Consider the following 14,178-nt stretch of genomic DNA (forward strand, 5'->3'; position numbering starts at 1 on the left):
AAGGTACCTGAGCCTAAGCCCTGGGATCCTGTGGTGCCAGCAAATCGTGACTCAGTGACAACACTAAATCTGTGTCTCTTGGAATGGGCATGGTAGCTTACACCTGTAATCCCAGCACTTTGGGAGGCTGAGGCAGGTGGATCACCTGAGATCAGGAGTTCGCGACCAACCTGGCCAACATAGTGAAACATCATCTCTATTAAAACTACAAAAATTAGCTGGGCATGGCGGCAGGCACCTGTAGTGCCAGCTACTTAGGAGGCTAAGGCAGGAGAATCACTTGAACCCGGGAAGCAGAGGTTATAGTGAATCGAGATCATGCCGTTGCACTCCAGCCTTGGTGACAAGAAACTGTCTCAAAAAAATATCAATAAAAATACACCTGTGCCTCTTGAATCCATTCTTTGACAGGGGGCCACATTGATACATCCCTGTTCCAAGTAGCCCACTTTAAAGAGGAGGGGATGCTCCTGGAGAAGCCAGCCAAGGTGGAGCTGCATCACATAGTTCTGGAAGACCCCAGCTTCTCCCCCATGGGAGTCCTCCTAAGAGTGATCCATAATGCCCTGCGCATCTTTCCCGTCACCTCGATGGTGCTGCTCTACCACCGCATCCATCCTGAGGAAGTCACCTTCCACCTGTACCTGATCCCAAGTGACGGCTCCATTCGGAAGGTGACACTAAGAACCAGAAAGGCTGGGCCATGGTGGGTTGATGCTAAACACAAAATGCAGCCAGAGAGCCCCCTAGAGCATCTTCAACTGGGACTAAGGATAGGCCTCTTGTACATGAGAACCTTGAAGTGGGTGAACAGTCCATCCCTTCTCAGTCATGGACTGGTCTCCTGCCTCCCCGAGGTCTCCCCCAGAACTTTGGACGGTTTCTTGCAGCCCCTCTCCAGGAATCAAAGGATTGGAGGCCTCCATGCCTAAACCTTTCCCCATTCTAACTTCTCTAACAGCCGTATTCCCATCCTGAAGATAACAAAGACCAAGTGCGGGCTGTCTCGGTAGCAGTGCATGTGGGGACGGAGGCAGGGCTGATAGAGCCCCACTCTGTCCACCCAAATACACCGATGCACCATCCCACCTATTCAGACAACATTTCACTGGGCAGAAGCCTCCCCTAATCATTTTTCCCTATGTTCTGTAGGCCGTAGATGATGAAGAAACGAAGTTCCAGTTTGTGCGACTACACAAGCCACCCCCGCTGACCCCACTTTATATGGGCTCTCGTTATGCTGTGTCTGGTTCAGAGGAGCTGGAAATAATCCCCGAGGTGAGCAGCCCAGTGTCTGCCTCTTCACTGTGAACGTAAGTCCTACTTGGAATGCCTGTGGGGCAGGTCTCAGGGCTTTCCCAGGGACAGGATAAATTGAGGTTGAACAGAAAGTGAGTGTGATTTAGGGAAAGTGGGAATGCTTCCAAGACTGAAAGAAAGTTCAGAGAAGGGAGGATCACATGCAGGATAAGAAGATGATGGGGTTTGACTTGGGGTCACTGGGAAGTGTTTGGGCTATAGGTCGTCAATGTCCTCCAGTCAAGACCACCAGGGACACACCTGTAGTTGAACACACTGTGTTTATTACTCATTGCAGTGACAAAACACATATTAGGGGAACCATGAGATGTCTCAGTAGAGGGTGTTATCATCTGCTATAGGATTTGGGCCTTGGTTGCATATGTTGGAGGAAGATCTAAGGAAACAAAGATTTTCTTTAGATTGGCTGTTGGTTCAGGCCACATGGAGATTTGTGGAAGAGTATTTCAGGCAGAAGGAATGTGTGAGAGGCATAGAGTTGGGAGCAAGCTTGACACCTCCAGATGACAAAAAAAGAGGTCAGTATAGCAAGAGATGAGTCAGATCAGAGGCAGAATCTTCCCAGGCCTCATCTGCCCTGTTGGCCCTGGTGTGCAGTTTGGACTTTGTTCTAAGTGCAATGGCAAGTTCTTGTGGCTTGTAAACATGGTAAAACAAGACCTGATTTATAGCCAAGCACAATGGCTCAGGCCTGTAATCCCAGCACTTTGGGTACCAAGATGGGAGGATCACTTGAGGTCAGGAATTCAAAACCAGCCTGGCCAACATGGTGAAATCCTGTCTCTACTAAAAGTACAAAAATTAGCGGAGTGTAGTGATGTCCCTGTAATGCCAGCTGCTAAGTTGGCTGAGGAAGGAGAATCACTTGAACCTGGGAGGCAGAGGTTGCAGTGAGCCGAGATTTCACCACTGCACTCCAGCCTAGGTGACAGAGCAAGACTGTTCAAAAAAAAGAAAAAAAAAATGAGACCTGGTTTGCTTTCATAAAGATGCCTCTGGCTGCTGGGTGAGAATGAAGGATAAGTAGGCAGGCAAGAGTGAAAGGAGGGAGACAAGTCAAAAGGCTGTTATGCACAGGCGTGGTGGCTCATGCCTGTAGTCCCAGCACTTTGGGAGGCTGAGGCTGGTGGATCACCTGAGGTCAGGAGGTCAAGACCATCCTGGCTAACATGGCGAAACCCCGTCTCTACTTAAAATACAAAAAATTAGCAGGGCATGGTGGCAGTCACCTGTTATCCAGCTACTCAGGAGGCTGAGGCAGGAGAATTGCTTGAGCCCAGGAGGCAGAGCCCCACTGCACTGCAGCATGGGCTACAATAGCGAAACTCTGTCTTAAAAAAGAAAAAAGGCCAGGCATGGTGGCTTACGCCTGTAATCCCAGCACTATGGGAGGCTGAGGTGGGTAGATCACCTGAGGTCAGGAGTTCAAGACCAGCCTGGCCAACATGGTAAAACCCAGTCTCTACTAAAAATGCAGAAATTAGCTAGGCATGGTGGCAGGCACCTGTAAACCCAGCTACTCAGGAGGCTGAGGCAGAAGAATTGCTTGAACCCAGGAGGCGGAGGTTGCAGTGAGCTGAGATCACACCACTGCACTCCAGCTTGGGCCACAGACCAAGACCCTGTCTCCAAAACAAATAAACAAAAAAGGCTGTTGTGATTGGGTACAGTGACTCACACCTGTAATTCCAACATTTGGGAGGCCAAGGTGGGAGAATTGCTTGAGGCCAGGAGTTTAAGTCCAGCCTGGGCCATGTAGGGAGAACTCATCTCTATGAAAAATGGAAGAATAAGATGGGTATGGTGGCACACACCTGTAGTCCCAGCTACTTAGGAGGCTGAGGCAAGAGATTGCTTGAGCCCAGGAGTTCAAGTCCAGCCTAGGCAACATGGAAAAACCTCATCTCGCTTTAAAAAAGGAGAGAGAGAGACGAAAAAAAAAAGGAAAAGACTGTTGCAATACTGCAAGCTACAGTTGAAGGTCACTTGACTAGGAAGGTAGCGAGGGAGATGGAGAAAAGTTTGTCAATTCAAGGTTGATTTTGAAGGTAGAGCCAACAGGACCTCCTGGATTGCCCGTGTAGGGAAGGAGTTAAGAATGATTCCTAGTTTGGAGCCTGCATGTTCAGGGGATGGTCCTATCCTTTACTGAGTTTGGGGAAACTGGAAAGGGAGCATATTTGGAGGACAGTGGGGAATCAAGAGTTCTGTCTTAGGTGTGATTTAGGAAAGGGGATGGATATAAATGTTTGTCAATTGAAAGTGGGTTGAGTTTAGGATCTTTGGGGTAGATAGGCTTTGGGCTGGAGAAATGAGGGTTTGGATTCAAGATGGGGTAGGTTGAGGAAGGAGGATCTCACTTAGGATGATGAGCACTACTTTTAAGGAGAAGCCCTGACTCACCCATGCAGTACCCAGTTGTGTCCTCATCCTTCTGTGGAAAATTGGGAAAAGAGCAGTGTCTGAAGGTGATGATTGATTTCAATACAGGGATCATCGGAGTGTCCCTATGGAGCTAAGCAGGGCCAAGAAGGTGTCAGGTGGGGAAAAGCCTCCCATGCCAGATGAACAGGGTGGCAACTCAACTCTTTGCCTCTTCAGGAACTGGAGCTCTGCTATCGAAGCCCTGGAGAACCCCAGCTGTTCTCCGAGTTCTATGTTGGCCACTTGGGATCAGGGATCAGGCTGCAAATGAAAAACAAGACAGATGAGACTTTGGTGTGGGAGGCCTTGGTGAAACCAGGTAAAACCAGGACACGTCCAGAGGGCTCAGAGGTGGGAGGAGAAAGAAAGTCAATGAAAGAGAGAGTGAGAGAGAGAGAGAGAGAGTGTGTGTGTGTGTGTGTGTGTGTGTGTGTGTGTGTGTGTTTGTGTTTGTGTCTGTCAGTGGGCATTATCAATTTATTGATGAGAAGAAGTAGCCCCCAGGAGTTAGGTGGCTTTCTCAAGTTACATAACAGTTGTTATGACTAGAATTTAAACTTCAGTCCACCTGACCCTCTAAAATGTGTGCTCTTTCCCATGTGCAATGATGTCTTCATAGTGCCCTTGAATTAACAGATGTCGACATCCACAAAGCTTTTGGCTAAGTTTCTCATGATAGCTTGGATGTGAGGTGAAAGAATAAGACCTAGATACTTATATGGTTGTATGGATTAAGCTGATTTGACAATTTCAGATACTCTCCACTGTATCGCTCAGTATTTTCAAGGAAGACGAGGAAATCAAATAATAAATTTTCTGGAATGGAGAAAACTTATGGACTCTTAGTCTAGTACTAACGCCCTAAGAACCCAAACCCCCAAACAGTCCTTCTAGGACAAGCAGCCCTAGTCAGCTGTCAAAAAATGGTGAAGCGGCCGGGCGCGGTGGCTCAAGCCTGTAATCCCAGCACTTTGGGAGGCCGAGGCGGGTGGATCACGAGGTCAAGAGATCGAGACCATCCTGGTCAGCATGGTGAAACCCCGTCTCTACTAAAAGTACAAAAAATTAGCTGGGCATGGTGGCGCGTGCCTGTAATCCCAGCTACTCAGGAGGCTGAGGCAAGAGAATTGCCTGAACCCAGGAGGCGGAGGTTGCGGTGAGCCGAGATTGCGCCATTGCACTCCAGCCTGGGTAACATGAGTGAAACTCCGTCTCAAAAAAAAAAAAAAAAAAAAAAGGTGAAGCCATTCTGAACTACAATAAGCTGGCTTCGCAGTGCAGTGGAAAGAGGGTGGGCGTTACTGAGTCCTAGCCTGGGTGCAACCACCGATGGAGAACTAGCCCACCCTAACTTCAGACCTGGGTTCAAATCCCACTCTGGCACTTATTTGCTGGGTGACCTTGGGAAAATTACTTAATTGATTTGAGTCCCTCTACTGTAAAGTGACGAACATAATGACTAATTTGTAGAAATGTTGGAAAGATTAAATAAAGCAATGACTATACATGCCTCATGCAGTAATCCTCAACAAATCATAGCAATATTATCTTTTCCCTCATGTTAGGCCAATCTCTGCCTCTTATCATTCTTAATTCTGTCCCTTGGAACTCAGAAAAAGTCTATTTCCTTCCCCATGAGAAAGCCATTGAGAATCTTGGAGACTGTGGTTATAGCCTTCCTGATGACTCTTGTTGTACAAATTAGACATCTCCAGCTGCTTCCATCGTTCCTCTTCCATTTTGATTTGTAAATTCCTTTTTTTTTGAGACAACAGTCTTCCTCTGTTGTCCACACTGGAGTGCAGTGGCACAATCTCGACTCACTGCAACCTCTGCCTCCCGGGTTCAAGCAATTCTCCTGCCTCAGCTTCCTGAGTAGCTGGGTCTACAGGTGCGCACCACCACGCCCGGCTAACTTTTTTTTTTTCTATTTTTAGTAGAGACAGGGTTTCACCATATTGCTCAGGCTAGTCTTGAACTCTTGACCTTGTGATCCACCCACCTTGGCCTCCCAAAGTGCCAGGATTTCAGGCATGAGCTACTGTGCCCGGCTGGTTTGTAAATTCTTTGCCATCCAGTCACCTTTCTCAGTAGATGCTCCAGTGTGAGAATGAGTCAGAATTGACCCCTAGACTGTCCAGGCAGCAGAAAGGATGTGAAACACCCTCTTTTCTCCACCCACATGGATCCGGTGTTCCTGGTATCACAACCTGAACTCCCTCCTCTGTACCCACCTTCTGCACCATGAGATCATACTGAACTTGGAGCCTGTTCAAACTCTCAGGCTTTGTACATATGAGCTGCTGTGACCTTCATTTTTGTTATCTGCTTTTTTTCTGTTAAAATTCATTTGTTATTCCCATGTCCGAAGATTGCTTGATGTTGATTCTAGATTCTGACATCCAATTCCAGAACATACACCTTTGGTCGGTGCCAGTCTAGAAGGCTAAAAAAAAGAACAAGGAAGTAGATTTCCACTAGAACAAGGAGGTGCTAAATAGTTCTAGCAAGGGGTTTGGTTAGTTCACCAGGGATACAGTTCAGACCAACACTGGATCAAACCAAGTCTGGGATGTTGTAGGAGAAATTGCTATTGCTCATTTGGATGCCTTCTCTCTATTACTCTATGATCACAACTTCTGGGCCTCAGTCTCCCCATATGCATAAGGAAGGGATTCACCTAGATAACCTCTAAGGACCCTTCCAGCCCTTACTCCAGACCCTATCAGAATTTGTCTGTAGCTTCTTCTAAATCAAAGATCTCAACCAGGTGCAGTGGCTCATGCCTGTAATCCCAGCACTTTGGGAGGCTGAGGTGGGTGGATCACAACCTCAGGAGTTCAAGAGCAGCCTGGCCAACATAATGAAATCCTGTCTCTACTGAAAATACAAAAAATTAGCCAGGCGTGGTGGCACATGCCTGTAATCCCAGCTACTTGGGAGGCTGAGGCAGGAGAATCGCTTGAATCTTGGGGAGCAGAGGTTGCAGTGAGCTGAGATTGCACCATTGCACTCCAGCCTAGGTGAAGAGCGAGGCTCTCTCAAAAAAAAATCTCAGAAGTGATTGGGAGTTTGGAGGTGTATCGTGTGTTAATAACTTAGCACTGTTACAGATGAATCTTCATCTCTGTTTTCCTCCAGGAGATCTCACACCTGCAACTACTCTGGTCCCTCCAGCCCCCAAAGGTCAGTAACAGCTCTCAGAGACCACAGGAGGCAGTGGCAGTCTGGTTCTGGGGGGAAAGGAAGAGAGAAAGGAAGGGACTCATCAATGCAGACCTCACAAGGGGTCAGGCTCTGGAGAGCGGTGCATGGTCCCTCCCCATAACCCCTTGTCCTATCCATAGAGGCCCTAGAACTCCACACCTGAGAGCCTCTAGTGCCCCCATCAGGAACCCAACTTCCAATCCCCACTCTAGCAGAATGCCAGACTAGATGCTGACATGAAGGAAGATAGAGGTGCATTTCTGGAGACAAAAGGAAGCAAGGGATGCAGAAAAGAGAGAGAAAAGCACGGAATATGGGGATTGGAGGTGGAGGCTGTGGTCAGAGCCCGTCTTTGTTCATTGCCAGCCTTACCTTCCCCTCTGGATGCCCTGGGGTTGCTGCACTTCGTGGACCAGTATCGAGAGCAGCTGGTGGCCCGAGTGACATCAGTGGAACCTGTCTTGGACAACCTGCTTGGACATGTGCTGAGCCAGGAGCAGTACGAGGGGGTGCTGGCCGAGGACACCAGGCCAAGCAAGATGCGGAAGCTGTTCAGCTTCAGCCAGTCCTGGGACAGGAGCTGCAAAGATCGACTCTACCAAGCCCTGAAGGAGACCCATCCTTACCTCATTATGGAACTCTGGGAGAAGGGCAGCAAAAAGGGACTCCTGCCACTCAGCATCTGAGGCATGAACACCAGCCCTTGAGTCCTGGCTTTGCTTGACCCTTCTTTGGGTCTGTTTCTTTCTCTGCAAACAAGTTGCCATCTGATTTGCCTTCCAGCACTAGAGTAGTGGAACATTGATGATGCCTTTGCTGGGCATTATATGTCCATGCCAGGGATGCCACATGGGGCCCCAGTCCAGGTGGCCTAACAGCATCTCAGGGAATGTCCATCTGGAGCTGGCAGGACCCCTGCAGACCTCATAGAGCCGCATCTGGTGGCCATAGCAGCCAAGCCTAGAGCCCTCCGGATCCCATCCAGATGCAAGGAGGAATAGAAGGGACATGGAAACTTTTGCCTCTGGCTATGTCACAGGATGAGTCCCAAAACTGGGGTTCAGCATGGGAGGCCACGTGGATTACTGGCTTCTCGCAGGAAGATATACAAGAGCAAGCCGACAGAAAAGTGGAAGGAAGTTTATTAAGAAAATAAAGGAGTGTTACAGCGCTTTTAGAATTTGTCTAGCAGGCTTTCCAGTTCTTACCAGAAAAACCCTCAGGCCACACACCCATCAGGCTGGCCTTGTCCTTCAGGTCCTTCATGCCCCACCCACCCATCTCCTTTAGCACACACACACCTCTGCTCTCCACATAACCCTCCCTCCAAGAAGAAGTGAGTTCCCTCATTTTTGTCACATTTGCTCCTCCCTGTGCTGCCCATGGAAAATTAGGACACTTCACACAAACACCTGGGTGGGGTCACTACCTAGCCCCACCCTCTCCCCATCTTCAGCCAGCCAGGAACTCACCTGGACTAGATTGCTGAAAACCACAGTGATATTCCACAGGCCCCAAACTGTGGGTTCCCTGGAACCAACACCTTCTGAACCATACAACAATAGACAGTCCCAAAACTCAGATTCAGCAAAATGCATCTTCAAAAGATCTTACTACCTTTTTCTTTCCAGACCCCAACGGTTATCAGGAGGACTGAGCCAAGTTGTTTAAGGAAGAAAGAGAAAGAACCACACACCCAAGTGAAGATACACTTGATCAAGCTGCATTTTATCCATAATGCCAGCAGGAGGCCTTTGCTATCCCCAGTGCTCTATAGACACAAACCCAGTGAATCTGCACAGGGACACCAGGAGGAGATGCTGTTATCAGCCCACTTGACAGATGATGCACACACAGGTCAAGTAATCTGCTCAGAGTCCCACATTTGGTAAGAGCCCTTGCTGGGAGTCAAAACCGGGCAGTCCAGATCATTTAACTGCTCTACTAGATGACTCTCCAGTGCCCCACCTTTATGTGATGTGGGTGCCACTGTCCCTGCTTGAGCAGGAGAGTCACTGTGCCCCTCAACAGCTCACCTGAGGCTGGAAGGTACTGATAACACACTCAGCAGAGAGGGCAGGTCCAGGCATCAGGCCACAGGCCCAAGGGCAGCATCTAAAGGAGGGAGAGTCCCCAGGCAGCAATGTCCCAAGGCCAACACTGGGCATGTGGCTGAGAAAGGATGAAGGATCTGATGGGCTTTCATTATGGAGCACTAGTGATGCTTTGAGCCATTTTTCTATTCATTGCCTGTCTTCTCTATTGGGCTATGAGCTCTGAAATTGCAGTATCCACATCTTCCCTGTTCACAGCTACATCCATAAGCCCTGGCACAATGTAAGTATTCAGTAAGCTTTTGTATATTAGGCTGGGCACAGTGGCTCAGGCCTGTAATCCCAGCACTTTGGGAGGCCAAAGCACCCACACAGTGCTAGACAATGAGGCTCATCCTGAAAAGAAGAGTTTGAATGATGGGAGGCCAAACACCTGACCAATGTAGGCCACTCTTGATCACTCCATTTTCCCACTGCCCCTTCCTCCTCCTCGTTCTCTACCTGCCCAGAGTCAAACCTGCCAGCATCACCCAATGGTCTCTCAGAGTTACAGAATCCACACCAGCACAGGCAACCAAAGGTTCGATATCTTTCCCAGCTCCAGGGCCAGGGGCTGGGCCTGTGTATGAGTTTGACTTAAGGGAGTTCCTGAGATGCAGCCACCTTAGAGAATTTCTCACGACCTCCAAAGGCCCCAGGCCCAGGCATATCCCCTTCTCCGTGCTGGGTGTCTTAGTCCATTCAGGCTCCTATAAGAAAATACCATTAACTGGGTGGCTTATGAATGACAAATGTTTATTTGTTTATTTCTCACAGTTCTTGAGAGTATTTAGACCAAGAACAAGGTGCTGGCAGATTCAATGTCTAGCCAGGGCCCTCTTCCTCATAGATGTCACCTTCTAGCTGTGCCTTTACAGGGCAAAGGAGCAAACAAGCTCCCTTGGGTCTTTTTATAAGGGCACTGATCCCATTCATGAGAATGCATGCTCAGTGGACGGTACCACCCTTTACTGACTTTGGGGAAACTGGAGAAGGAGCTGGCAAAACTGAAGAGGGGTTTTTGGACTTGCCAGCCTATATAATCATGTCAGCCAATTCTTAAACATAAATGTCTCAATATATATACACATCCTATTGGTTCTTTTTCTCTGGAGAAGGCTGACTAATACAATGTTGCCATTAGGGTTAATGAGTTAACATACTGAACACTTTATATATATTATAAATGGTCTCATCCTGACCTTCACAGCACTGGAATGCCTCACATATCAGCTGAGGGAACTGAAATCCTGGAAGAAGTAACACTGCCTTCTGGCAGATACAAGGAGGAATAGGAGGGACATGGGACCCTTTGCCTCTGGCTGGAGACAGAAAATGGAAATGAACATGTGTCCTTGTGAGATCTGGATGGCTTATGAATGGAGGCAGAGGGAGAGATTTAGTTTTCACTTGTTATTCTGCCCAGCCACCCCAGAAGCAGCATGAGGGGAATTCCCACAAGGGACTACTTCAAACCATACCAAGATGGGGCTGGCCGGGATTCCAAAGATGGAAGCACTAAATTCAGGGTGATCAGTTCAAAGCCTTTAATAGGCGATCTGACACAGAGAGTGGAGTACAATGTATCTCTGAGACTAACAGCAAGAGAAAAGGGATTCCACGGAGATATTTCTGCAGCAAGAGGGTCAGGCATGGAGTTTATAGGAGGCTCAGGGCTACCACCAGTTTCCTTCAGTGTTTTGGGCAACAACCTAGATACCTTTGTCAGTGTCTGAGAATGTTCAAGGCCTGGGTTTGGGTTCAAGCCTGCTGGGAAAAACCAGCAGCTGGCTGGGTCACAGCATAGTTAAGGCACTCTGTGATTTCAGTTAGGTCACAGAAACAAAGCAGGGGTAAAGGGGCATAGGGATCCTATCCACCTTCTGGACCTTCTGACTTTTTTGCTTACATCACATTGCCAGCATGTTCAGTAATGTGGCTGACTGTGGGAATCTTCCTCTAGAGACCAAAGTGTTCCTGAACTTTTGTATCTCAGCTCTTATAATAAAAGTGGAGTCTAGCAGGATACACACACTTTGAGAAAAATGTTCTTTACCTAAGATCCAGGTAATTGTGGCTTTTCTCTGGTCTCAGGTAGGATAAGCTTATGTAGAAAGCATAAACAAGGCCAGGAACAGTGGCTGATGCCTTTAATACCAGCACTTTGGGAGGCCAAGGTGGGTGGATCACCTGAGGTTAGGAGTTCGAGACCAGCCTGGCCAACATGGAGAAACCCCATCTCTACTAAAAATACAAAAATTAGCCAGGTGTGGTGGCCTGTGCCTATAGTCCCAGCTACTCAGGAGGCTGAGGCAGGAGAATCAATGAACCTGGGAGGCGGAGGTTGCAGTGAGCCAAAATTGTGCCATTGCACTTCAGCCTGTGCAACAAGGGTGAAACTCCATCTCAAAAAAGAAAGAGAAAAAGAGGAAAAAAAAATAAAAAAAAAAAAAAAGGGGGGGGGGGGGGGGGGGGGAAACAGTTTAGGCCAAGACCCTGGCTTTTCATTTCAAAAACAAGAAAATTATGCATAATGAACTTGCAGATTTGAATGGATTTCAGGTCAGCTGCCTGGGTCAGCAGTTTTCTGCTAAATGTGGCAGGTGTACAACCTGCATCTGAATTTGATGTCCTCAGCTCTCTTAAGAGAGAAAAAAAAAATACCCTATTTGTTTTAGACCTTCTTTCTTCTCCAAATAGCCAAGGCTCCTCATGGAAGTCCCTCAGAAGCATGGGAGAGTCCTCTTAGGACTAACCTATTTGCTTCTGTTGCCTGCACTGCACATCACATTGCACAGCATAGTGTAATTAGTTGACTCTAGCTTATTCCATTCTCAAGATAAAACCCTGAATCTCTCTAGAGGAAGCTCTGATTCTCTCCTGTGATCAGGAAGTTGCAAGTACAGTCTGGTAGCTCAGGGCCTTCCCAAGGAACTATCCAAGTTTTAGCTCCCAGCTGGAGGTGAAATGATTGTTGGGGCCACAACACTGAGACTCATTGCAGGCAGGGTATATGGGGGTTGCCTCCAACTTCCTGCCGTACCACCTCTAAGGAGTGCCCAACTTTTTGTGGGGAAACTCAAATGGCCCTCCTTTGCTGAGGGCATGGGGGTATTTTTAATGAACTGGGGGGGTGGGTAGTCAGGGAGCGAGAGTGCACAGGCATCCTTGAAGCTGAACCGAGACGTGTGAACACTTAAGTGATAGCCTGCTAGTATGGCCATCAGGGCCTTCCTTGTTCTAAAGGTGTTCAATATATTCACTCATTAACCCTAAGGGCAACACTGTATTAGTCAGGGTTCTCCAGAGAAAAAGAACCAATAGGATGTCTATACATATTGAGACATTTATTTTTAGGAATTGGCTGACATGATTATATAGGCTGGCAAGTCCAAAATCTGTAGAATAGGCTGGCAGGCTGAAGACCCAGGGAAAAGCTGATGCTGCAGTTCAAGCCCAAAAGCCTTAAAAAAGCTGGAAGAATTCTCTGTAGCCTTCAACTGTTTGGATGAAGCCCACCCACACTGAAAAGGGCAATTCACTCTACTCAAAGTCCACCAATTTGTGGCCGGGAGCAGTGGCTCACGCCTGTAATCCCAGCACTTTGGGAGGCTGAGGCGGACAGATCACCAGCTCAGGAGATGGAGACCATCCTGGCCAACATGGTAAAACCTCGTCTCTACTAAAAATACAAAAATTAGCAGGGCATGGGGGTGTGTGCCTCTAATCCCAGCTACTCGGGAGGCTGAGGCAGGAGAATTGCTTGAACCAGGGAGTCAGAGGTTACAGTGAGCTGAGATGGTGCCACTGCACTCCAACTCCAGCCTGAGCGACAGAATAAGACTCTGTCTCAAAAAAAAAAAAAAAAAGTCAACCAATTTAAATGTTAATCTTGAATAAAACTAGAATTTTTTTTTAACAAGAGGAATTTTGGAAACTGTACAAACATTAAAATTAAATGATATGACCCTGAATGACCAGTGGGTAAATGATGAGATTAAGAAGGAAGTTAAAAAATTTCTTGAAACCAATGATAATGGAAACACAACATACCAAAATCTATGGGATACAGCAAAAGCAATACTAAAAGAGAATTTTACAGCTATCAGCATCTACAGCAAAAAAAGAAAAACATCAAATAAATAAGCTAATAACAAATCTTAAAGAACAAAAAAGCAAGAGTAAACCAAACCCAAAATCAGTAAAGAAAAGAAATAATAAACAGCAGAAATAAAATTCAGACAAAGTACAAATGATCAACAGAACAAAAAGTTGTTGTTTTGAAAAGATAAACAAATTGACAAAACCTTAGCCTGATTAACAGACTAAGAAAAATAGAAAAGAACCAAATAAATGAAATCAGAGATTCAAAAGGAGACATTACAACTGATACTGCAGAATTTCAAAGAATCCTTGGTGGCTACTCTGAGCAACTAAATGCCAATAAACTGGAAAATCTAAAAGAAATGGATAAATTCTTAAGTACAATCAACCTACCAAGATTGAACCATGAAGAAACCCAAAACCTGAACAGACTTATAATAAGTAACAAGATCTAAGCTATAATAAAATGTCTCCCAGCAAAGAAAAGCCCAGGACCTGATGGCTTCACTGCTGATCTCTAAAGAATTAATACCAATTCTACTCAAACTATTCTGAAAAAATAAAAGAGAAGGGAATACTTCCAAACTCATTCTCTGAGGTCAGTATTATCCTGACACCAAAACCAAAGACGCATCAAACCATGAAAACTGCAGGCCAACATTGATGCAAAATCCGCAACAAAATCGTGGCAAACTGAATCCAACAACACATTTTAAAAAATCATTCCTCAGCCAGGCACGGTGGCACACACCTGTAATCCCAGCACTTTGGGAGGTCGAGGTGGGCAGATCACCTGAAGTCAGGAGTTCAAGACCAACCTGACCAACATGAAGAAACGCCATCTCTACTAAAAATACAAAATTAGCCGGGTGTGGTGGCACATGCCTGTAATCCCAGCTACCTGGGAGGCTAAGGTAGGAGAATCCCTTGAAGCCGGGAAGCGGAGGTTGCAGTGAGCTGAGATCACACCATTGCACTTTAGCCTGGGCAACAAGAGTGAAACTCCATCTCAGAAAAGAAAAAAAAAAAA

At 47.0% G+C, this 14,178-nt stretch overlaps 1 protein-coding gene, 1 long non-coding RNA gene and 1 other non-coding gene across 6 annotated transcripts in view; 2 read left to right on the forward strand and 1 right to left on the reverse strand.

Annotated features, from left to right (window-relative positions):
* LOC108281286 overlaps window positions 1–4,013 on the reverse strand; it is a 36,088-nt gene extending 32,075 nt beyond the window's left edge. Inside the window, exon 1 of the long non-coding RNA XR_005195192.1 lies at window positions 3,724–4,013. This is a non-coding gene — a long non-coding RNA (uncharacterized LOC108281286). The remainder of the gene's footprint in view (window positions 1–3,723) is intronic.
* Window positions 1–10,126, forward strand: part of NLRP1 (NLR family pyrin domain containing 1) — a 64,938-nt gene extending 54,812 nt beyond the window's left edge. The window contains exons 13-18 of one of the 4 annotated variants that reach the window (XR_005195191.1): window positions 412–674; window positions 1,153–1,278; window positions 3,922–4,063; window positions 6,886–6,930; window positions 7,318–8,287; window positions 8,583–10,126. Coding sequence is in view for 3 of the 4 variants with exons in the window: in XM_017496808.2 (XP_017352297.1) it covers window positions 412–674; window positions 1,153–1,278; window positions 3,922–4,063; window positions 6,886–6,930; window positions 7,318–7,637 (896 nt within the window). In the remaining variant the exon portion in view is untranslated. Of the gene's footprint in view, window positions 1–411; window positions 675–1,152; window positions 1,314–3,921; window positions 4,064–6,885; window positions 6,931–7,317; window positions 8,288–8,582 lie in introns of those variants that run through there. The other 3 variants (XM_017496809.2, XM_017496808.2, XM_017496810.2) reach the window with 3 other exon arrangements.
* Window positions 8,110–8,172, forward strand: LOC119466738. The gene has a single exon (XR_005195201.1). It is a non-coding gene; the product is annotated as a U7 small nuclear RNA (small nuclear RNA).
* Window positions 10,127–14,178: the final 4,052 nt, after the last annotated feature.

The sequence above is a fragment of the Cebus imitator genome, unplaced genomic scaffold (genome assembly GCF_001604975.1).
Source record: "Cebus imitator isolate Cc_AM_T3 unplaced genomic scaffold, Cebus_imitator-1.0 Scaffold223, whole genome shotgun sequence".
Classification (NCBI taxonomy): Eukaryota; Metazoa; Chordata; class Mammalia; order Primates; family Cebidae; genus Cebus; species Cebus imitator.